General features: G+C 48.2%; 1 protein-coding gene across 1 annotated transcript in view; it reads left to right on the forward strand.

The window, feature by feature from the left end:
- Nucleotides 1-24318, forward strand: part of slc22a13b (solute carrier family 22 member 13b) — an 83461-nt gene that overhangs the window by 20301 nt on the left and 38842 nt on the right. Inside the window, exons 2-3 of the mRNA XM_085992511.1 lie at nt 3138-3241; nt 6993-7147. Coding sequence (XP_085848637.1) covers nt 3138-3241; nt 6993-7147 — 259 coding nt within the window. The remainder of the gene's footprint in view (nt 1-3137; nt 3242-6992; nt 7148-24318) is intronic.

Raw genomic sequence — 24318 nt, forward strand, 5'->3', positions numbered from 1 at the left:
GCTCCCAGCGAAGAGACTCGAGGTGTTCGGCGCCTTCCTGGATGCTTCTCCTCCACTTTGTGCGGTCTTGGGCCAGGGATTCCCAGATGTCGGTGGGGATGTTGCACTTTTTCAAGGAGGCTTTGAGGGTATCCTTGAAGCGTTTCCTCTGCCCACCTGGGGCTCTCTTGCCGGAGCTTCGAGTAGAGCGCTTGTTTTGGGAGTCTCGTATCGGGCATGCAGACAATGTGACCCGTCCATCGGAGCTGATCGAGCGTGGTCAAAGCTTCGATGCTGGGGCTGTTGGCCTGAGCAAGAACACTGACATTGGTGCACCTATCCTGCCAATGGATTTGCAGGATCTTGCGGAGGCAGCGTTGGTGGTACCTCTCCAGTGCTTTGAGGTGCCTGCTGTACATGGTCCATGTCTCTGAGGCATACAGCAAGGCGGGTATCACTGCTGCTCTGTAGACCATGAGCTTAGTGCCGGATTTGAGGTCCTGGTCTTCAAACACTCTCTTCCTCAGGCGACCGAAGGCTGCACTGGCACACTGAAGGCGATGTTGGACTTCGTCGTCGACGTCTGCCCTTGTTGACAGTAGGCTCCCGAGGTATGGAAAGTGGTCCACATTGTCCAAGGCCTTGTCGTGGATTTTGATAATCGGGGGGCAGTACTGTGTGGCAGGGGCAGGTTGGTAGAGGACCTTTGTCTTATGTTTAGTGTAAGGCCCATGCTCTCGTACGCTTCGGTGAAGGTGTTGACGATGGTTTGGAGTTCGACCTCCGAGTGAGTGCAGGCGCAAGCGTCATCTGCATACTGTAATTCGATGACAGCAAGCTGATAATGAACCATTCCAAACTTCCACAGCAAAAGGAATCCCCAGATGGACCTATGAATCCCACCCTGATCAACCTCCTTACTCCCCACAGATACCAAGCACTGCACCAAATGGGACTTATCAACCCACTCCTGTGTGACCTGAAGCCTCACAACCAGTACTGAACACAACCAATGTCCACATAAGTATAATTATATTAGACCCTCAACAGAGGTATCTACAAGTAATTTACGGGAAAGATAGAAATTGCTTTTAAAGTACCTGTCATGATCTCTAGGACAGCAGGCACATTTAGGGGATCTGGCCAGGGCACAGGGCAGCAGTGGAGACATTGGACTCTAAAATACTTGGGTAAATTCAGAGAAAATCAGTAAAAATAAGTTTTATTATGACTAAAACTAAAACTCAAGAAAAGAAGCAGGGGTCTTAAAACAGTTGAGGTAAATAACAACCCACAATTATTTATACAGTTCAAAAACTCCACTTTTATGGGGCTCACCGTTATACTCTTAACTCCTAAATAGTTAAAGGTAAAATTTAAGAAACTTGTGTTTATTATTGTAGCTCCAGCCACTTACCTCCACTATAATGGTAGGATAATAAAACTTGTTGGAGATTCTGCACAAGGTAACAGTTGTGATCTTTTAGTAAACAATGCCTTGGTATGTGACCTCAGTCAGTCTTCAGGGGATTAGCAGTGTAGTAACTCGGTCAGTGTGCTGCCCCCCTTGCTCCTTTTCAAACTTGGACTGATGTTTGCTGCAGTATAAAGAATGTTGTCCTCACACCAATACCTAAATATCCAGGTCCCCTTAAAAATGGTACCAGGGATGAGGGACTTAATTATGTGGAGAGACTAGAGAAATTGGCATTGTTCTCCTTAGAGCAGAGAAGGTTAAGGGGAGATTTAGTAGCGGTGTTCAAAATTATGAGGGGTTCTAATAGTTAATAGGGATAAACTGTTTCCACTGGCAGGAGGGTTGGTAACCAGAGAACACAAATGTAAGGTAATTGGTAAAAGAACCAGAGGGGAAATGAGTTGTTATGACCTGAAATGCACTGCCTGAAAGGGCAGTGAAATCAGCTTCAATAGTAACATTCAAAAGGGAATTGGACAAATACTTGAAGGGGAATAAATTGTCGGGTTATGAGGAAAGAGTAGGGGAATGGGACTGATTGGAAAGCTCTTTCAAAGAGCCAGCATAGGCACGATGGGCCAAATGACCTCCTGTGCCGTATGATTCTATGAACTAGCACTGCCTTCATTTCTTTTCCTATTGAAAATCAGACCCATTAACTGATACACATCATATCTGTGAAATCAGACTGGCATGCAGCGCACGCCAGATGCGTGTTGATACTGTAGGTGTGATGCGCGCACGTATCGAGAGCTGTTCTTTAGTAAGAAAATAATGGGAACCTTGTTTTTTCTTCTCTCTACATTCAGGAGGGAATCAGGTTTTACTGATTCACCACCTGAAGAAAATCCGTGAATTTATTGGTAGAAATCGGTAAAACACTATTTTAATGGTCCTTACTTGTGTGAACAATAATTTGTCAGAGGACATGTTTGATTCGACAAACCACTTTCCTGGTGCAAAAACACATGGGCATCCTGTGTGACTTCTCATTTGTCACCATTTTCTAATCCTTTGTCATCACCAGTGTAACACACCATACTCACTTGCATAAGTGAGTTGACTAACTTGCATTCCAGCGAAGTAAATTTATTGATTTCTCCTAAGACCATAAAGACCGCAGAGAGAAAAGGCCATTTGGCTATACTCCGCTTTACTCCATGCAGTGTCCATGTATGATTATCGATCATGGACCCCCCAGTCCCCACCACTACCTGATGATCCAACTATTTTAAGGCTGGGAATTTCCTCTAAGGGGCACCCACTCCACTTCTGTAACTTCGCCACCAGTGTGCCGGGAACCCAATTAATGCAGTGGACAAGGAGAAGCTTCGAGGAAATTTCTTGCCTAAGTTGAATCTAAGTAACTCTCCCTTCTCCACAAATAGGGAAGCAACTCCCTTTTAAAGGTGAGGGGAAAGGTTTTGTCCAATCTCTAGCCTTGCTCAAGGCTTGTGAACTTTGTACCTGGGCTCTCTAGTTCTACGCTTGTTGTCCAGGGCAAGTAGCTTGTTTGCTTCAATCTTATCATGCCCTTTAATTTTTTTTTAAACAATCATTCTCTTTTCCCCCCAGTCTTTTTCAGTGAACATAGGTTTAGTTGATTCAGTTTCTCTTCATTACTTCCCTCTTCTGTTGACTGAGCCCCTGTTTCTAACTGGGATTGTTTTTATCTCGACAGTTTGATCTGGTTTGTGATGACAATTGGTTAAATCAGCTCTCACGGTCGATTTCCATGTTTGGACTTTTGGTTGGAGCCCTGTTGTTCGGTCCCCTATCAGACAGGTAAGAACCAACAGTTTAGATACAGTACAAGCACTATTGGCCATTTGTAGCCTCAGAATGGAGTACTGTCTTAAACAGGAGGTATAGTTCACTAAGTTAGCCTACATGCCACTCCTTGTTGTCCTGTTTTGTGCTTTAGAACAAGTAGTACACAAACAGTGTAGATATTTTGGGGCAGATTTTCTTCTTCTTGTGCTTGGTGTGTAGGATTGTTTGGGTGCAGCACAGAGGAAAATAGGGCAGGGAGAAGAACATGTCTGTTTTGAGGTCCAAAGGATCTTCAATTAAATTTAAATTAGCACAAAATCAGCCAGGGTTCTTTATATGCGTGCGATCCTCCCTGTCTGATTTTCCTTTATGTGCTGCACTCAGGTGACTACAAGTGCAATAAGAGGACATTTTTCCCCTTCGTCCAACTCTCTTGCTGTAATATTGTGAGGTTGCACTAATAAGTGACATTATGAATGAGGACAGTAGATTAAGCTGGGACAGTGCATTGAATGGGGAGGTTGGACTGAATGGGAATGGTCGATAGGTGGGGAGGTTGGATTGAATGGGAATGGTGGATTGATGGGGAAATTGGATTAAATGGGAAAGGTGGATGGATGGGAACAGTTGTTCTTAGTCAGCTGCATGTCGGATGCGTGTGGGAACCATCATCATGCTTATGTCTCCAAACCAAACTATTGAGAAATCCACACAACCTATGTTTTCCCAAAATGGAGTGCACACTCTCTTCTTAGGGACATAACCTACTTGCCTAAATCCAGTGAGGTTAGGCACAGGTTAGCAACAGACAAGGCTTAGTGACCCCAAATGTGCTCCGGGGCACTACTGGAGTTTAACCCACTTAAACTGAACAGAATACCGCTTACCAGCACTGGTAAACTTCCTGATGTTTGTCTAACTATGGCCACTCCTACCCCATTAGTGCAGGGTAATCTGTAAGTCCGTGGGAAGAATTCCAATCCCCTGTGAGAGATCTCCCTCACGAGGTCCCATTAATGAATCGAGCTGACTGATCAATCATCACTGGTATCCTGAGGTACTGCAAACCTACCTGCCTCAGTAGCTGGAATCCTGAGTCTCCAATCTTCCTTCACCAAGCATGTCAACTCGACACCAATGATAATCACCCATCAGCTATTAGACACCTGACAAGCATTCGGTTGAACTCAAACTTGGCATTCAGCAGACACTGGGAACTATTCTTGATTGGCATAATGAGCAGCACAACTCGCTTTTAAATGTGTGAACGTATTGTCACCATCATCCTAACCACTGCACATACACACACCCCCGTGACCCATTAAATGGTAGTTCTACCAAATGGAGGTGCAGTGTTTCAGAAGCAATACCTCGCCTCTTTACAAACCAATCACAGGATGCACTGACCCCTAGACACGTGAGCCAGGTTACGGTGGACTGAATGGAGACTGTGGAATGAATATAAACAGTAAGTTGAGTGGAATGAATGGGAACAATGGTCTATGAATAGGGATATTGGGTTAAAGGTGACTAAATTCAAGAGGATTTGTGGATTGAATAGAGATAATGAGCTCTCATAATGTCATTGGATATAAACAATGTGAAATTACAACAAGGGTATTGAACACCAAAATATCTGCGCTCAAGATGCCTTGAGCATAAAACATGTAAAGATTAAAAGGACAACAAAGGGTGAACAGCACAATATGATCTGGAATGCACTGTCTGAAAGGCTGGTGGAAGCAGATTCAATAACTTTGAAAGGGAATTGGATATATGTTTGTAAAGGAAAAATTTGAATGACTATGGGGAAAGGGCAGGGGAGTGGAACTAATTGGATAACTTTTTCAAAGAGCTGGCACAGGTATGATGGGATGAATGGCCTCCTTTTGTGCTTCATATAGATTCTATCCTTCTATATTCCCAAAATGAAGAGTAAGCATTGTAAATGGGACATTTGGTAAATATTCTTTTTCATTTGTTACCAACATAATATGAGTGTAGCACTCACATACCATAATTGTGGTGAAAACAATGTATAGGCCCTCTCGCTCTGAAAGTAAAATGAAAATAAAGACAGCATTTCATAAATACTGTCCTGCTTTATTGAAATGGCACATAGTTAAGTCACCATTATATAGTCAATTTCTCATTGCCTTCTGAATCAAAAATGTCTTGAGCAGCTATTTCAGTTATGGCTTCCTCATCCAACGAATTATACAGCACAGAAAGAGGCCCATCGTGTCCACGCCGGCCATCAAGCCCTGTCTATTCTAATCCCATTTTCCAGCACTTGGTCCGTAGCCTTGTATGCTATGGCGTTTCAAGTGCTCATCTAAATGCTTCTTAAATGTTGTGAGGGTTCCTACCTCTACCACCCTTTCAGGCAGTGAGTTCCAGATTCCAACCACCCTCTGGGTGAAAAGCTTTTCCTCAAATCCCCTCTAAACCTCCTGTCCCTTACCTTGAAACTATGCCCCCTGGTTATTGACCCCTCTACTAAGGGGAAAAGTTTTCCTTTTGGCCACACTCCATTCCCTGTATCAAAAAGGTTGGAAGGTGGCCAGCTCCCAGATTCTGCTGTTGTGTAACTCCTCACTAAAGGGTGCACAATGTGAAACTTTGAGATCCCTTCCACTTGGGTTTTTTGCTCTCTGTCTCTTTATAGAGGAGCCTTCCTTCTGTTTCATTAGATCTATTTCCATAAGTGCATTGGCTGGAAATTTCCTCGGAGATGTTCACGTTCCTCAACCATAACCTTGCCAGGCATGTGGCGGAAACCCCGTTTACGCATGTAAGTTTCACTTATGGCAAAATGACGATGGCAGAGCAGAAGTAGGTCCAAGGAGATTCCAGAACACTGCTATTTTCTTGGGCATATAGAATAATAACAATCATATTCTCTCCTTTTCTCCTCCCACAAAGGCACTGACTCTCATCGGGTCATGGTTCTAAGAATGTCAGTGGTCCTCCAGCACCATGCCTATCCTTCATTTGTCACCCCTGGCAACAGATGACGTTGTCACAGACTTATCAGAGTGTTGTCAGTGTCAGCTGTGGCTCAGTTGGTAGCACCCTCGCATCTGAGTCAGAAGGTTGTGGCTGACACTCCAGTGCAGTGCTGAGGGAGTGCTGCACTGTCGGAGGTGCCGTCTTTTGGATGAGACGTTAAACCAAGGCCCCGTCTGCCCCCTCAGGTGGACGTAAAAGATGCCATGGCACTATTTCGAAGAAGAGTAGGGGAGTTATCCTCAGTGTCCTGGCCAATATTTCTCCCTCCACCAACATGACGAAAAACAGATTATCTGGCCATTAACACATTGCTGTTTGTGGGAGACTGCTGTGCACAAATTGCCGGCCGCATTTCCTACATTACAACAGTGTCTGCATACCTGAGCACTGCATGATGCAAGAGTCAGCAAGGCAATTGTTTTCTAGTTTTATGAGAAGCCACTCTTATACAGACTCACACAACGCTTGTCACCTGACTGTTAAGTGGGACTATTTTTGTCTCTTCCCCATTTCCACACCCCTACACCCACCCCCAAAAATACAGAGATCTCCATCATTGCCACTAGTAACCCCACCTGGTAACCCAGCAGAGAGTGGTTGAACTGAGATTCAAGACTGAGATTCAGCCCTGACTGTTCATGAGGAAGCTACAACACGATACTACTAGAGCTGGTGTCCTTGAGAAGATAGGACTTTGCTACAAGATGGCGATTACGCATATTTAATAACATTGTCCCTTTCTTTTTTGTAGGTTTGGTCGACGACCAATTCTTTTGGTCTCGCTGCTTCTTCAGTTAGTCAGTGGTGTGGGAGCAGCGTTTGTACCAAACTTCAACTTATTCATCACTCTGCAGTTTGTTCTTGGTGCATCGGTAGCTGGTATGCAGATTAACACCATTGCTTTAGGTATGAGTAAAGCACTCCACATCCTCAGCAATCTCATTGGCACGCTGCGACTTGCACTTTCATAAGCCATTCGCATCTCAGTCCTCTTATTTCATAAGATCTCTCGATAAATATGGACGAGGAAGACCATTCTGCCCATCCTAGTTTATCCATTCAGACAGTATGTCCTCCGCCATTCAAATAACAGCATTTGACTTCTCTTAAATGACTGCATAGCTTTTGCCTCCACTAACTACCCAGCAGTGCATTCTACTGTTGATCACGCTCTGTGGGATAAAGAACTTCCTGAAATTTAGGCCCATAGAGCAGGCTGTCCAAGGTCAAAATGAGTAGGAGAGGCAATGGGGTAAATGACGAGGCAATGGGGTAAATTACAAAGCAATGGTTAGGTGATGCCAGGGTTGGGTTTTAAAAGCCTGTGGATTGTAAAAGAAGGGATTTTGAAGAATTGAATAGGGGAAGAATTGAATAATTGTTAAGGCATTTCAAGATGTCATGTGCAAGTAGTACATATTGAGAGCTTAAAATTCTTCTGTGACAAGGTTATACTTATGGATATAGGCCCCGAGAAACAGAAAAGTTGCCTGAGAGTTGAAATGTGATGTGAACATCTCCAAAGACCATCATATCTGAAGACCAAATTGCAAGGTTGAGAGCAGTATAACACCCAACATTTTGCTAATGATGCTTTAAGAATGTTCTGGGATTGTTACATCCTGTCCAGTTGCTAACAGATTAAAACTCTCCACAACTTGCAGCTTCTGTGTAATTTATCAGTGTCTGTATATAAGATGTAAACATACCTAACTGAAAATACAGAGGGCTAAAAATTCGATAGCAGTAAAAAGCTGCTGGTGCTAACGGCCGCCAAAAGGATGGTGCTGGCAGGACCAGTAAATTGGCGCTGGTGGCGAATTAACATTAGCCCAGCATTAAATTAACAGTGCAACGCCGTTCTGGTGGGGTTAGTCCCAGCAGAAGGCCCCAATGTAGCGTGGCCATAGCGTCATTGCAGCAAGAACAGCCTTCTGTTCAAGCGAGGCTATGAAATGTCATCGACCTGAAACGTTAACTCTGTTTCTCTCTCCACAGATGCTGCCTGACCTGCTGCGTATTTCCAGCATTTTGAGTTTTTTTTTAGATTTCCAGCATCTGCAGTATTTCACTTTTTTGTATTTCAGCAAGCAGTTCAATCTCTTAAAGGGAAACTGCTTTCTGAAATGAAAAAAATAAAAATCATGTAAAAATAGGCAGTTTTCAGCCCTTACAGCTCAACTGCCTTCTGGAAAAAAACAATTAACATTTTAAAGAACTACCAAATGGGAGTCTTCGGCTCTTGAAGCTGAATTCCCTTCCGCAACTAAAAATAAAAATAGGAAAAGTGCCTCAGCACTAACAACTGGCTCAGCAAGCCACGGAAGGGGCACCCAGGGTCTCGCATGCAGCACTCCAGCTTTGTGCAGGGTGTCAACACTGCAAGAGAGGTCCTCGACCTACAGGGGCCAGGAGGCCCTCCAGAAAGAAGGATGTAGGACTAGATCACCGAGGCCGTCACTACCAGCAGTGCCGCTCCCACGACCTGGCTCCAGTGCCCAAAGAAGCTTCATGACCTGAGACTGTAATGTATATACCTTTAAGGGGGGAACTACTTTTTACAGCTCATGAACATTTTTACCTCACACCGCTGCTGATAGCAGAAAGATTCAAGTTTCACAAACGGAACCAGCATAAGAATGAAAGCAATGCTGAATATTTAACAGAACTGCGCAAACTATCAAAACACTGCCAGTTTGGAACAGGACTGGCAGATACCTTAAGGGACAAGTTTGTGTGTGGGCTTCAAAGTGAAGGAACCCAGAAACGGCTTTTATCTGAAAAGGACCTTACGCTGGACAAGGCTTTCAGCATTGCGGTATCATATGAAGCAGCAGCACGGGGCGCTGCAGAGATACAAAGAGACCGCAAGAATATGGCACAAACGAAATGTCATACAGAACAGAGAAGTGCTATCGCTGCGGCAGAACAACACACGACCACAATGATTGCTGGTTCAAAGACAAAGTGTGCAGACAGTGTGGAAAAGTAGGACACATAGCACGAGTCTGCAGGTCGGGAAAGAAAACCAGCAATAAGAAACCTACCAAAGGAAAGTACAAGAAGGTACATAAGATGACGGAGAATAGTTCAGATGAACAAAAGAGTGATACCGACTCTGAAAACAGGGAGCTGAGTTGTCTGAAACTACATAATGTGATCAAAACGGAGGATCACCGAACCATTTGGGTCACTCTCAAGATAGCAGGAGTCCAGGTAAAAATGGAATTGGACACAGGATCAGCCCTAACAGTCATAAACCGACGGGACTATGAGCGGCTATTCTCACACATACCCTTGAGAGACACAAAAATTATTTTGAAGATGTACACGGGGCAAAAAGTCTACCCCAAAGGAAAAATAAGGGTGACCGTTATATATAACGGTAAGGAAACACCAAAACTAGACCTGTATGTATTGCAAGATGGAGGACCACCATTACTGGGACGTGAATGGATCCGGAAAATACAGCTGGATTGGCATTCCATACAAGCACTGACAGTGACTGCCAAAAAGGATGACGACGTCACACCTGGGCGACTGTCAAAGATCCTAACCGACGCGCAAGAAGTGTTCCAGCAAGGACTCGGAACACTAAAAGGCATGACAGCAACAATTAAAATCGAAGAAAACGCAAGCCCAAAATTTTTTAAGGCCAGACCAGTACCTTATGCGATCGGCCCAGCCGTCGAAGCAGAGCTGGAGAGTTTGGAACGTTCAGGAGTACTGTCCAAGGTAGACTGGAGCGAGTGGGCTACACCCATCGTCCCTGTGATGAAAAAGTCGGTGAGCAGCTCGCCTGGGGAACCAAGGAAGGTTCGCATCCGTGGGGACTTTAAGGTAACAGTGAACCCAGTCCTTCACACCGTACAATATCCACTTCTGTGGATTGAAGATATTTTCGCCTCGCTATCTGGAGGGAAACGCTTCACTAAGACTGATCTGGCCCAGGTGTATCTGCAAATGGAGGTAGAAGAAGCATCAAAAAAAAAACTCACAATCAACACCCATAAAGGTCTCTACCAATACCACCGGCTGGTATTCGGGGTAGCATCAGCTCCGGCTATTTGGCAAAGGACAATGGAACAAGTCCTGCAAGGGATCCCAGGGACCCAGTGTTATTTGGACGACATCCTGGTCACGGGCGAAAATGACAGTGATCACCTCGCCAACCTGGAGCAGGTGCTCACTAGATTGAAGGAATATGGGCTCCGAGCTAACCGCCCCAAATGCGAGTTTTTAAAAAAACAGATCTCGTATTGTGGCCATGTTATCGATAAAGAAGGGTTACATAAGTCCCCAGAAAAGATTGAGGCAGTAGTCAAGGCTCCAGCACCGGAAAACGTGTCACAACTGAGGTCGTTCCTCGGGCTGGTAAACTACTACCATAAGTTCTTGCCAAATTTGTCTACAATACTACACCCACTGAACGCCCTACTGCAAACTGGAGTGCCATGGAAGTGGAGTGACGAATGTAAACGAGCTTTCCAGAAGAGCAAAACACTAATCACATCGAAAGAGGTATGTGGCCCATTTCAACCCAGCACTATCAATTCGGTTGGCGTGTGATGTGTCACCCTACGGCATTGGAGCGCTGCTGTCGCACAAATTCTCGGACGGCTCAGAGAGGCCAATAGCCTTTGCGTCACGATCACTAACCTCAGCTGAGCGTAACTACGCCCAGATTGACAGGGAGGCCCTCAGCCTAGTGTGGGGAGTGAAAAAGTTCAATCACTATCTGCACGGGCAGAAATTCACCTTGCTGACTGACCACCAGCCTCTTGTCTCCATTTTTAATCCAAAGAAGGGCGTTCCGGTGATGACTGCGCAATGACTACAAAGATGGTCACTCTTTCTAGGGGCGCACCACTATGAGATTGAATATAAGGGCACGAAACAGCATGGAAATGCTGATGGGCTATCACGCCTGCCACTGCCTACTGCGGAGGAAGCACCAGCAGTGGATCCTGTCGAAATATTTCATTCGACTATAGTTGAATACCTACCGGTAACCAACGCTCGTATAGAACAGGAGACCCGAAATGACCCGACACTGTCTCGGGTATATGATTTGGTGAAGGGATGGCCAGCACATGGTGACTCACTGTTGCCAGCATTCTCGACAAGAAGAGAACAGCTGTCAGTGTGCCGGGAGACCTTGATGTGTGGATCCCGAGTGGTAATTCCACCCAAGTTAAGGGATAGAGTGCTCAATGAGCTTCATGAGGGTCATCTGGGAGGGGTGAAAATAAAAAGCCTTGCCAGGGCTTATGTGTGGTGGCTGGGAATCGATAAACAAATCGAGGACCTGACCAAGAGCTGCTCAGGATGCCAGAAAGTCCAAAATGCACCACCACATGCCCCTCTACACCCATGGGAGTGGCCCTCATCTCCATGGCAACGGGTACATATTGATTTTGCTGGTCCATTCATGGACTCAATGTTTTTAATAGCCGTGGATGCGCACTCGAAATGGCCTGAGGTCATCAAAATGTCCTCCACCACCACGGAGAAAACTATTGCAGTCCTACGGACCATTTTTGCCAGGAATGGCTTGCCAGAACAGATTTGCTTCGATAACGGACCACAGTTTGTGTCCGAAGAGTTCCAGAGGTTTCTGAAGAAGAATGGGGTAAGGCATTACACACCCGCCCCGTATCATCCAGCCACAAATGGATTGGCTGAGAGGTTCGTACAAACCTTTAAGAAGGCAATAAAGGCTATGTACAATGACAACATTCCGCTGCAGCATAAGGTGGACAATTTCCTGTTCACCTACCGGAATGTGACACATGCAGTCACCAACCAGGCCCCGGCCATGATGTTCTTTAACCGAAGGTTAAGATCTCGCCTGGATTTGCTCAGACCAAACGTACGAAGAGATGTTGAGAGTAAGCAGTTCCAGCACATCCATGAGAAGCCAACAAGGAGCTTCAATGTAGGGCAACCAGTCTTGGCCCGCGACTACCGAACAGAAAAATGGCAGCCAGGAACGATATGCACACGGCAGGGCCCACTAATGTACACAGTGGACGTTGGGGAGAACATCGTGAGACGCCATGCTGACCAGATCCTAGAGTCACAGGAACAAGTCAACCCCATGTCTCGCCCATACGTACCTGGTGAGGAACCCAACGTACAGGCCGCATCTACCCCAGAAACAGTAGCATCGGAAGGTGATGACCCAACCGACGACAGGGTGCCAGAATCACCTCTGCACCAAGAGCGAGACACTCGGGAAAGGCGCTATCCAGAAAGGATCAGGAAGCCTCCCCAAAGACTGAATCTATAAATGGACTATTTTCAGCTAACGTTGCATGTTAAAAGTGTTAATTGTAATTAGTTTGATATTTAATTGTTAAATGAGTGTTATGGTACTGTTAATCTAAAAGGGGAGGAATTGTAATGTATATACCTTTAAGAGGGGAACTACTTGTTACAGCTCATGTATACTGCAGTACCGGCAGTAACCACACCTGTATATAGCACTGAGTAGTAATCTGTACAGTTCAGTTCCAGAGTGAGCCACATTGAGTAAACACCTGTTGTACCGTTCTCCTGCAGTCTGTGTCTTACTACTGACGGACACAACAGAGACCACTAGTCAAGGTCAGAGAATGCATCTTCAAAAGCCGTCTCCTACCAACTGCACCATTAGCCTCACACACTGCTCAATCATGACTCCACCCCCCCCCCCGCCCCCATCCAATCATTCGCCTACAAACAAGCTGTACCAAACACGAGCACACCTCCCATTCCTAGCTTCACCTCATCCCCTTGGAGAAGACGGTGCTTGCATTCTTGGCAGTGGCATGGCTGAGCCCTTGGCCAGTGGCAGGGGCTGAAAGAATACAAGATGCTGGTATCCTCCTTCTGGCATGCACCTCTTGCTTTCCCACCCTCCTCTCACCACAACTCCACCCTTGTGCCTTCCTCATTTCACACACCCAAGAAATGCAACCTGCCTAGCCAGTGATTGACCAAGAAGAGTGCGAGGAGAGAGAGGGAGGAGAAGAAGAACGAGAAAAAGGAGAAGAAGAAGAAGAAGCGATGCATTGATTTCTTTATACATCTATCCACCCAATATGATATAAAGTTGGATTGGAAAGTTTGCTTTGTGGTGGCTTTTATTTCAGCATTGTGGGTAAGAGGATGATGTGATGATTGGTAACAGAGGGAAGGTAAGGTGTGGGACAAATGTTGACAGGAGAATTGGAGTTGTGGTCACTGGTGCTGCAGGCGGATGATTCCATCCCGGATATCCCGGCCAGAAAGGGGCTGTCTGGGTTGAATCCTTCCTTCTGCTTCCTCCTCCTCTGCTACCTCCTCTTCTGCATCTTCCTCTTCTGCGTCTTCCTCTTCCCTCTGCGAGCGGATGCTGTAAATCTGAAATAAAAGCAGAAAATGCTGGAAATACTCAGCAGGTCAGGCAGCATCTCAACCTGAGACATTTGGCTTGATTTTGCCAGGCCCGAGGAGTCGGGATTGGAGGTGTGTGAGGTGCTAAAATCACACAAAATGGCGGGTGGCTCCGATCCCGCCTCCAGCCCGCCTCTGAGCAATTTTCCCAGAATCGGGGTTTCAGACCCCGTTTCTATCCCGCCTCCAAGATGCGGGATAGGCCCTTAAGGCCCTTAACAACCAGTTAATTGCCTCTAAAATCCCATTTTGAGAGGCCTTTCTGATTTTAACACATTTCCCCCGTCCTGCACGTCTCCTCTGGAACACGCCAGTGAATCCTGGCGGCCTCACAATTGGATTGCTTACTAACCGCTGCAGCTCCACCATTAAAAAGGAGTTTTCACCAATGATCATTTGCAGGTGGCAGAACTTTGTTGTCTCAGGTCTGGAGGAACTTTTAGCAGGTATACTCATTGTTGTAGACATTTGAAGCCTGACACCCATCTCCAGTGTGACCTCCTGGGAAACCCCTCTCCCCACCTTGACTGAGCGCTTCCTTAACTGAGGCATATACCAGAAGCATGGGAACCATTTATTTCCTTTCCTCCTTGACATCAGATTCGGACGAAGACTAGCCGTGGCAGCAGCAGAACCATGAACAACAGCAGTGATGTGCCTCAATAATTCCGAGACTCGATGTTAGCGAAACAAAACAAGGCTTTAATTAACTTAGAAGGTAACACGTAGTGGAGAGAGGTATCTTCCATCTGGAGGGCTGCAGTACTGGATATGAGGCCAGACTGAGCTTGCTTACATAGGGGCCAGGTATGGGCGGAGCCCTACACACAACACATTCCAATATACAATACAATGGTGAGGAAACGGAACTGGGGGAAGGGAAATGAAACTGAAACCGACCACAGTCACAGGCAGTGATGAATGGAATATTTCATCACATTCACCCCTTCTATAGATTTAGTCTGTTCGGGGGTTTGATAGTCCTCTGCGACCGACGTGGCTGTTGCGGTGCCGCGGGTGTCGGCTGGGTGTCCCCGGTAGCCTCCTGGGTCTCTGCCGGGGGTGCCGCCAGGGTTGTTGAAGGGGTAGTTGGTGGGGGTGCCGTTGGTCGATGTTCTTCCGGGGGTGATGAAAGAGTAGTGGGTGGGTAAGAGTTGCTGCGATCGTTGTCGCCGCTATCACCGTGGTTGTTGTCGTTACTGGCTGGGGCGACGTCTTTTATGGACACGGTGTCCTCCCTTCCGTCGGCGTGCCGGACATATGCGTATTGGGGGTTGGCGTGGAGTAGGTACACTGGCTCCACGAGCGGGTCCGTCTTGTGGCCCCTCACATGCCTTCGCACGAATACCGGACCTGGGGTGGAGAGCCATGACGGCATGGATACGCCTGAGGTGGATTTCCGGGGAAAGACAAACATTCGTTCATGAGGCGTGGTATTAGTGGCCGTACACAATAGCGACCGTATCGAATGGAGCACATCCGAGAGGACTTCCTGCCAGCGGGAGATAGGGAGGCCCTTGGTCCTTAGAGCTAGAGTGACTGCTTTCCATACTGTCCTGTTCTCTCGCTCCACTTGGCCGTTACCCCGGGGGTTGTAGCTGTTGGTACGGCTCGTGGTGATCCCCCTGGACAGCATGTACTGGCGTAGCTCTTCACTCATGAAGGATGCCCCCCTATCCGTATGGATGTAGCTCGGCATACCGAACAGGCAAAACAGGCTGTTGAGGCATTTAATGACCGTGGCGCTGGTCATGTCTGGGCAGGGGAAGGCGAATGGGAACCGGGAGTATTCGTCCGCAATGTTCAGGAAGTAAACATTGCGGTCGACGGACGGGAGGGGGTCCTTGAAATCTAAGCTGAGCCGCTCAAAGGGGAGTGTAGCTTTGATTAAGTGGGCTCTGTCTGGGCGGTAGAACCGAGGCTTGCACTCAGCGCAAGTGCGGCAGTTCCTGGTCAGAGACCGAACTTCCTCAATCGAGTAGGGTAAGTTACGGGACTTTATGAAGTGGAATAGCCGCGTGACCCCTGGGTGGCAGAGGTCGTTGTGGAGGGTCTGTAGCCGATCCCCGGTGGCGCTGGCACACATCCCTCGTGAGAGGGCGTCAAGGGATTTGTTAAGGGCCCCTGGCCGGTAAATGATGTCATACTCGAAGGTGGAGAGCTCGATCCGCCACCTAAGAATCTTATCATTTTTAATCTTCCCTCTCTGTTTATTATTGAACATAAACGCTACCGACCGCTGGTCGGTAAGTAGGGTGAAGCGTTTGCCGGCTAGGTAGTGGCGCCAGTGGCGCACTGCCTCCACGATGGCTTGGGCCTCCTTTTCCACGGAGGAGTGTCTGATCTCGGGCCCTTGGAGGGTCCTCGAGAAGAAAGCTACGGGCCGCCCCGCCTGGTTGAGGGTGGCCGCCAAGGCGAAGTCAGACGCATCACTTTCCACTTGAAATGGAGTGTTCTCGTCCACTGCCTGTAGCGTGGCCCGCTCAATATCCTGCTTAATGCTTTTGAAGGCGGCGTGGCCCTCAGCAGAGAACGGAAAAGAGGATGCTTTCAAGAGGGGGCGGGCTTTGTCGGAGTAGTTGGGGACCCATTGGGAATAATAAGAAAATAACCCCAGGCACCTTTTCAGGGCTTTGGGAGTGTTGGGCAGGGGCAGCTCCCGTAGGGGGCGCAATCGGTCGGGGTCTGGTCCGATTTCCCCATTCTCCACCACGCTGCCTAGTATGCAGAGGCGCGTGGTGTTGAAAACGCACTTGTCCTCGTTGTAGGTGAGGTTGAGTTTTTGTGCGGTTTCCAGGAACCCCTCGAGGTTCGAGTCGTGATCCTGCTGGTTGTGACCGCAGATGGTGACGTTGTCGAGGTAGGGGAAGGTTGCCTGCAAGTGGTGGTCATCGACCATGCGGTCCATCTCCCTCTGGAAGACCGAGACCCCATTCGTCACCCCAAAGGGGACTCTGAGGAATTGGTAGAGGCGTCCGTTCGCCTCGAAGGCGGTGTACGGGCGGTCCTCTGGTCTGATAGGGAGCTGGTGGTACGCCGACTTAAGGTCAACGGTGGAGAACACCCGGTATTGGGCGATTTGGTTCACCATTTCTGATATGCGGGGTAGCGGGTAGGCGTCTAGTTGGGTGTACCTGTTGATCGTTTGGCTATAGTCGATCACCATCCATTTCTTCTCGCTACCCCTTACCACTACCACTTGGGCGCGCCACGGGCTGTTGCTGCGTTCAATAATGCGCTCTTTCAGGAGCCTGTCTACCTCGGTCGCGATAAACCGCCTGTCCTCCCAGCTGTACCTCCTGCTTTTGGTCGCTATTGGCCGGCAGTTAGGGGTAAGGTTCGCGAATAGCGAAGGCGGCTTTACCTTCAGGGTAGCCAGACCGCACACTGTGAGGGGCGGCTGGGACCCACCGTACTTGAGCGTGATGCTTTGGTGGTTGCACTGGAAATCCAGGCCCAAGATCACGCTCGCACATAGATTCTTCATGATTAATACTTTAAAATTATCATATACAGTTCTGTTAACGGACAATTGTACCGTGCAGTAACCCAGAATGGTCGATGTCTGGGTTTTATCAGCCATAGAGATGGTACCCTGAGTAGGGACCACCTTTAGGGAGAGTTGTTGTGCCAGTTCAGGGTGGATAAAACTCTCCGTGCTTCCACTGTCAATTAAACATTTAACCCTGCACCCGTTTACCTCTGTCCACCATTGATTTGGATAGCGGGTGCGGCCTGGTCTGGTCCACTGTGACCGATGCCACTGTCGGGCCCTGATCGAGACAAGATGGCGTCCACGCTGTCTGCTCATAAGATGGCGGACCCCACGAGGTCGGGCAAGATGGCGTCCAAGATGGCCGCTCCCACGGCGCGCACGTGGCGGTGGCGGGTTTTCCGGCGGTTGGTTTTCCGGCGGGGTTCCCTCTGCACACCTTCCCGAAGTGCCCCTTCTTACCGCACTTAAAGCAGGTGGTGCCTTTCGCCGGGCACAGGTTTCTGGTGTGCTTTGGCTGCCCGCAGAAGTAGCAGTTGGGTCCCCGACGCGTCGCGGCTGTCGTAGGGCTTCTGGGGGGAGAGCGGGGCCCCGACGGTGTCGGGCTGCCGGGCGGGGAAGATGCCTTCCAAGATGGCGGCGCCCTTGGTGCACACGTGGCGGCGTGGACGGCGCGGGCTGAAGAGTAGGCGTCCGAGTTTCTCTGGGCCACATCCAGGGATCGCGCGGTGTCCGCAGCCTGTTTCAGGTCCAATCCCGTTTTTTCCAGCAGTCTTTGCCGGTGAGCTGAGGCCTGTGATAAAGGCATCGTGAACAAGCTCGTCAGTGTACACTGCGGCTTTTACATCTCGGCACTTGCAGTCTTTGCCAAGCATTTTCAGGGTGCCTAGGAACTCCTCCACCGACTCCCCAGGTCGCTGTGCGCGAGTAGCGAGCAGATGCCTAGCATACACCTCATTCGTAGGCTGCTGGTAATGCGCCTTTAAGATGTCGCAGGCAGCCAGGTACGTGTCGGCGTCTTGGATGAGGGGGTAAACCCGATGGCTTACCCAATTCCGCAGAATTCCGAGTTTCATACTCGCAGCGTCCGTAGCGTCTTTGACGGCTGCGGAATTGTCCAAGAAGAATTCCATACACATAAACCAGTGTCCGAAGCGTGCTGATGCGTCCGGAGCATGCTGATCCAAATCCAAACGTTCGGGTTTCAGGAGTTGATCCATTGTGTTGAAAAATAAGTTAATAAAATTGATGTGCCTCAATAATTCCGAGACTCGATGTTAGCGAAACAAAACAAGGCTTTAATTAACTTAGAAGGTAACACGTAGTGGAGAGAGGTATCTTCCATCCGGAGGGCTGCAGTACTGGATATGAGGCCAGACTGAGCTTGCTTACATAGGGGCCAGGTATGGGTGGAGCCCTACACACAACACATTCTAATATACAATACAATGGTGAGGAAACGGAACTGGGGGAAGGGAAATGAAACTGAAACCGACTACAGTCACAGGCAGCGATGAATGGAATATTTCATCACATTTTGCCAGGCCCGAGGAGTCGGGATTGGAGGTGTGTGAGGAGCTAAAATCACACAAAATGGCGGGTGGCTCCGATCCCGCCTCCAGCCCGCCTCTGAGCAATTTTCCCAGAATCGGGGTTTCAGACCCCGTTTCTATCCCGCCTCCAAGATGCGGGATAGGCCCTTAAGGCCCTTAACAACCAGTTAATTGCCTCTAAAATCCCATTTTGAGAGGCCTTTCTGATTTTAACACATTTCCCCCGTCCTGCACGTCTCCTCTGGAACACGCCAGTGAATCCTGGTGGCCTCACAATTGGATTGCTTACTAACCGCTGCAGCTCCACCATTAAAAAGGAGTTTTCACCAATGATCATTTGCAGGTGGCAGAACTTTGTTGTCTCAGGTCTGGAGGAACTTTTAGCAGGTATACTCATTGTTGTAGACATTTGAAGCCTGACACCCATCTCCAGTGTGACCTCCTGGGAAACCCCTCTCCCCACCTTGACTGAGCGCTTCCTTAACTGAGGCATATACCAGAAGCATGGGAACCATTTATTTCCTTTCCTCCTTGACATCAGATTCGGACGAAGACTAGCCGTGGCAGCAGCAGGACCATGAACAACAGCAGCACCAACAGCAGCAGCAACAACAGGAGCGCCAAGCTGCTGCTCACCCACCTGAAGCTGCACAGGCCAGAAGGTGCCAGAGCGCGACTACATTGCTGCCCAGGATGCAACGGACGCGCTCATGTTGGCCAGATTTGCTTAGCCTGCATAATCAAACACTTTTGCCTCGCACCTTCTTACGAGAGCATTGACAATGAACAAGAACCTGCGGATTCCTATCACTCTGACCACCATACTGACAATTGCAAGTCGCCCTAAGCCCTCAATGTGGAAGTCCCATTTGCGAGATGACACAGGCCACAACTTCAACAGTTTGCCATCAAATCTGTTTATCATCGCATTACAAGGATGACTTGTCAAAAAACAATACAACAGAACACCCAAGTGACTACCCTTGTGACTACTTGTGCTTTATCTTCCTCTTACGCGTGCTCCTACGTGGTGCTTCCCCTGTGGTTTCAGCAGATGTGGAGGCCCCTTGCTCACTTTCTTGCTGCTCCTGTTTTGACACCTTTGGCAGGCCGTCCTCTGGGATTGCGAGCCTGTGAGGGCTCGGCAACAGTCTGCTGCTCTTACGGGTGTGCAGGGGCTGAGACGCTCATCTCAGTTGGGGCTCTGACTGAGGGCTTTGCAGTAGCATGGTCGTGTGAGCGCTTGGAGAAGAGCCCCCACTTCCTTGTTGTCTGCCACCAACATCCCTCTCATGGGTCAGCCCCACTTCAGAGCTAGCAAGTGGCTTGACAGCACCTTGCTGCACTTCAGGGGAGCCATGAGGACCCATTTCTGCACTGGAAGTCCTACTCCAGAGGACTTCCATGAAGGTCTGGTTTCTATGCTCAATAGCTGACCATTGCTCCTCAAGAGATGTCAGTCTATTCTGAGCAATGACCATGTTTTCAACACTCTGGTGACTTAGCTCCTCCATGGCTGTAGCCATCCTCTCCTCTACCATAGCCATCCTTTCCACGGAGGTTGCCATCCTTTCCGTGGTGATGCGTTCATGCGCCAATGCCTCCACAAAGGCTCTGCTCATGTTAGCGATGGACTCCTCCATTCACACCACACTCGCAGCGACCCTGGAGACAAAAGCTGCCAGAGACCCCTGCACCTGTTCCTGGAGTTCCAGCACCACTCTCCTTCCGGATGGACCTGGAGGCACAGGGTCGACATGCAGCTGAGCTGAGCTGGGAGAGTCCTGCGCCCTCCGTCAGGGACTCTCCACTGCTGTCCCTGTCTCCACCATCTGCTGATGCTCACTTGTGAGCTGTGATACACCAGGTGACAACGCTACTCTATCTCGCGAAGGTCCCACCGAGGTGTGAGTGTCTGCGCTGGTGCTGGGTGCGCTGAATTCTGCTGATGCTGCGCCCTCAGAGGTTGCAGCTTCCTCTGAGGAGTCTTGAGGCTCAGGCTGTTCCTCCTGGACAGTGGGGACAGGGGTTGTCGATGGTCCTGTGGGGGAGTGAAGGAAAGAGTTAAAGATGTGAGGTAAAGGTTGCATGCACATTGAATTGTGCAGATGATCATAAGCCAATCTGTTAGAGCATCAGAATCATTATCAGTCACTCATGCAATGTCAGTGAGAGAGATGCCAAACTATTCTGTCACCAGCTTGCTGTGATGCGCCCGTCTGTCCGTCCCCCACTTGTGAATCTTCCTCAACACCGGCGATTTCCAGGGCTGCCTCCTCCGAGGTGGTGAGCTGGACTACTGAGGGTGGCCCTCCTCCTGTCCTCGCTCTTTCCCTCTTATTGTGGGCTCTCTTTTCCTGCAATGAGGGACAGAAGTGGAGTTTGAGTGAGAATGAAGTGAGTGTAGAGAATCCATAGCATAGATGCTTAGAAGGAGACAAAGGGCCTTCCCTGTGTGTTGTAAGTTGTTATTGCATCACAGTGATAGGGAGTGTGAGGGCTGCATCGTCGAATAGTTAAGTGAATATGACCATAGAGAGAGAGGGAATGGATAAGGGTGCAGGGATGTAAGTGTCAAGTGCGATGTGAAGGAAGAGGTTGGCAAAGCAGAGTGCTGGTGAGGAGAGGCTATGGGGATGAGATTGAGGGTGATGGGAAAGTCATACTCACTTTTCCTGTGCGGAGAAGGTCATGAAACCTCTTCCTGCACTGCAGTCAGGTTCTGCGGCACATAGAGATTGAGTTTACCTCCTGGCCACTTGCATCCACACAGCTTTAGTCTGCTGGGGAGGCTTTTTCCTCCCTGAGGAAGGGAAGAACACCTCCTTATTTGATCTTGCTTCCTCCACCAGAGCTTGGAGGGAGGCCTCATCGAACCTTGGAGCACACTTTGGCCTACTGCTGAACATAGTTGCTGAATGAAGCGATCACAACAATGGGCATAAAGTTTAAAGTCTCCAGAAGAAGCAAGGCTGCTTGCAGGCCTTAAATCCAGCAGCATTGATGACGTCATCGGAAGTGACTTTCTGTATGAAAAGACTCATTGGGCCAAGGGTTTCCACACACTGGAAATCAAGTACCCAATTAGGGCTAAATTGCACTTTTTTCCCACTTCACATCGGAGTCGGGGTCCTGACATGAAAACCACCTGACACGCCCCTGCCACCAATGGCAAAATCGAGCCCGTTAACTCTGTTTCTCTCTCCATGAATGCTGCTTCTCTCTCCATGGATGCTGCCTGACCTACTGAGTATTTCCAGCATTTTCTGTCTTAGAGGCTTTCCTTTACCATCTGAGGCCTTGCAAGCATACAGCAGCACTCCCTGCACACTTAACAAGCTTTTAACATGTATTGCACCAAGCCACTACTTCAATAAAATTTAAAAAATCCAGTCCAAAGGCTTAAATGCAAACTTATCTGAAATATGTTTGTGTCCCTTTAAGAAGTACTAACATCATCTCTGTCAGTCTGCTGAACGCTTGCTTTTCAGAGTGAGCTTAGGATCCAGCGCTAAACTCCGCACTGAGGTTGAAGTTCGCAGAGCATGACATTAAGTCAGTGTGTGACATCACACTCGCTTCATTTACATCTCCAGGGCCAGCGCTGCTATCAGCAGCACTAAGGTCCTCACCAAAATGGCGACCATGAGTCCCACACCAGAGAAGGTTGCTAGAGTGGCGGCCGCCATTTTTCTCCACAATTCCAGCATTAACGGGTGGCGAGTTGTAGCCCAATTTCTGGACCAGAGTATTTTGTATAAGAGTGGCTCCTCATTAAATGACAAAACAGTTGCCTTGGTGACCCTTGCATAATGCAGTGCTCAGGTATGCAGACAAGGTATTTCCCAAGTTCGATTTGATCATTAATGGAATCTGTTACAAATTTAGAGTCTTGCCTTAGATAGTTTCTTGGGTACAACAGTAATGGTTGCCTGTAAGTGTCTGAATGTCTTATGTTTAGGAGAGTGACCACCTTGTGATCTAAACTAAGTTTTTGTGTCTTTAAACCACATATCCACACTATCATTAAGCCCGCCTATTTCCACCTCCATAACATCGCCTGACTACCCCCCTGCCTCAGCTCATCTGCTGCTGAAACCGTCTCCATGCCTTTGTTACCACTACACTTGATTATTCCAGTGCACTCCTGGGCGGCCTCCCATTTTCTACCCTCCGCAAACTTGAGGTCGTCCAAAACTCAGCTGCCTGTGTCCTAACTCGCATCGAGTCCCGTTCACCCATCACCATGTTCCTATGAATCCACCTCCTTCTGACTCAGAGGCGTGAGTGCTACCACTGAAACTTGGCTGATACAAGGATGAAGTCATTTAGAATACATTGGGGGAAAAATTCAGTATTGCCCCATTTGGGGCGCCATTATCGGCTGTGCACAAAGTTTAGTGCCTGGTGCTAATTATCGCCTCCGACGGCAAACTTGGCTTTTATCGCCCCTGGAGGTGATTGGAGCGCTAAATCAGGCGCTTCACACCTGTCTTAAGGCGCAAAGGCCGAGCAGCGAGGCGGTACCTCAGAGCGCTGGCGAAGCAAGGAAGGGCAAATCAAAATGAACCTGCAAAGTGCTGCTCAGTACCCAAAACTCCTTCACACAGCGTCGAATCTCTCCACAAGTCTCTCTCTCTCTCTCTCTCTCTCTCTCTCTCTCTCTCAGAATGCGTGGTGCAAAAATGTCACCAACAAAAAAAGGCAGGAAGCGGTCACCTTTAAATAGCGCTCCCCCAGTCCCTTTCTGACTGCAAAACGCTCCCCTCAACCTGTCGTTGCTAGCGGCAGGCGGTAAGGCAGGGGGCGCCACTCAATATCCGGTCCCGGGCGCTACCGGGGTGTTGCACACTCGACTGACGTCATGATCTGCTGGCGCAGGAGATCGTGGCCGTAGTGTTTAGCACCGCCACAAAATGTCTAGTTAATTTCGCGAGCGGCGCAAATATCGCCGTGCCTGGGCGCTAGTTGCTTTGCGCCCCATTAGCGCCCTCTTAAGGCGCTAATGGGAGGTGCAAACAACTGCATTTTTCCCCCATTGACTGTTGTGTAGATAAAAGTAGAAATCATTCTGCACCAGTAATATCCAACAAACAGCAATGAAATGAATGATCAAATATTCTGTTTTTATCATTTTCTTTCATAATATTACCAATGTAATTACATATACAATGCTACCTGTTAGTGCCCAAACAACTTACTGTTTATATTATTTATGCATTTTAAAGTTCAAAGTTATGTAATGAATACAACATCATTAGTTACTTTTTTTTAAATGATCATGAAGGTGTTCATCCTCCTTTTGAATTAAATTGTTGTACACATCACTTTTGTTTCTTGTGCCTTTTTTCTTCACACTGTAAGATCTGCACCTCAACCTAACTGTAAACAACTATCAACTTCTGTCTCCTTGGATATCCATTATGACTCTGTGTGTAATCTTAAAATTAAAGCTCGGCCATTTAGGAGTGAAATTAGGAAACACTTTTTCACACAAAGGGCAGTAGAAATCTAGAATCCTCTCCTCCAAAAAGATATGGATGCTGGGTCAATAGAAATTTTCAAGACTGAGATCGTTAGATTTTTGTTTGGCAAATATATCAAGGGGTGTG

The sequence above is a fragment of the Somniosus microcephalus genome, chromosome 7, assembly GCF_052327205.1.
Source record: "Somniosus microcephalus isolate GS21.2 chromosome 7, FLI_Smic_1.0, whole genome shotgun sequence".
In the NCBI taxonomy this organism is placed as follows: Eukaryota; Metazoa; Chordata; class Chondrichthyes; order Squaliformes; family Somniosidae; genus Somniosus; species Somniosus microcephalus.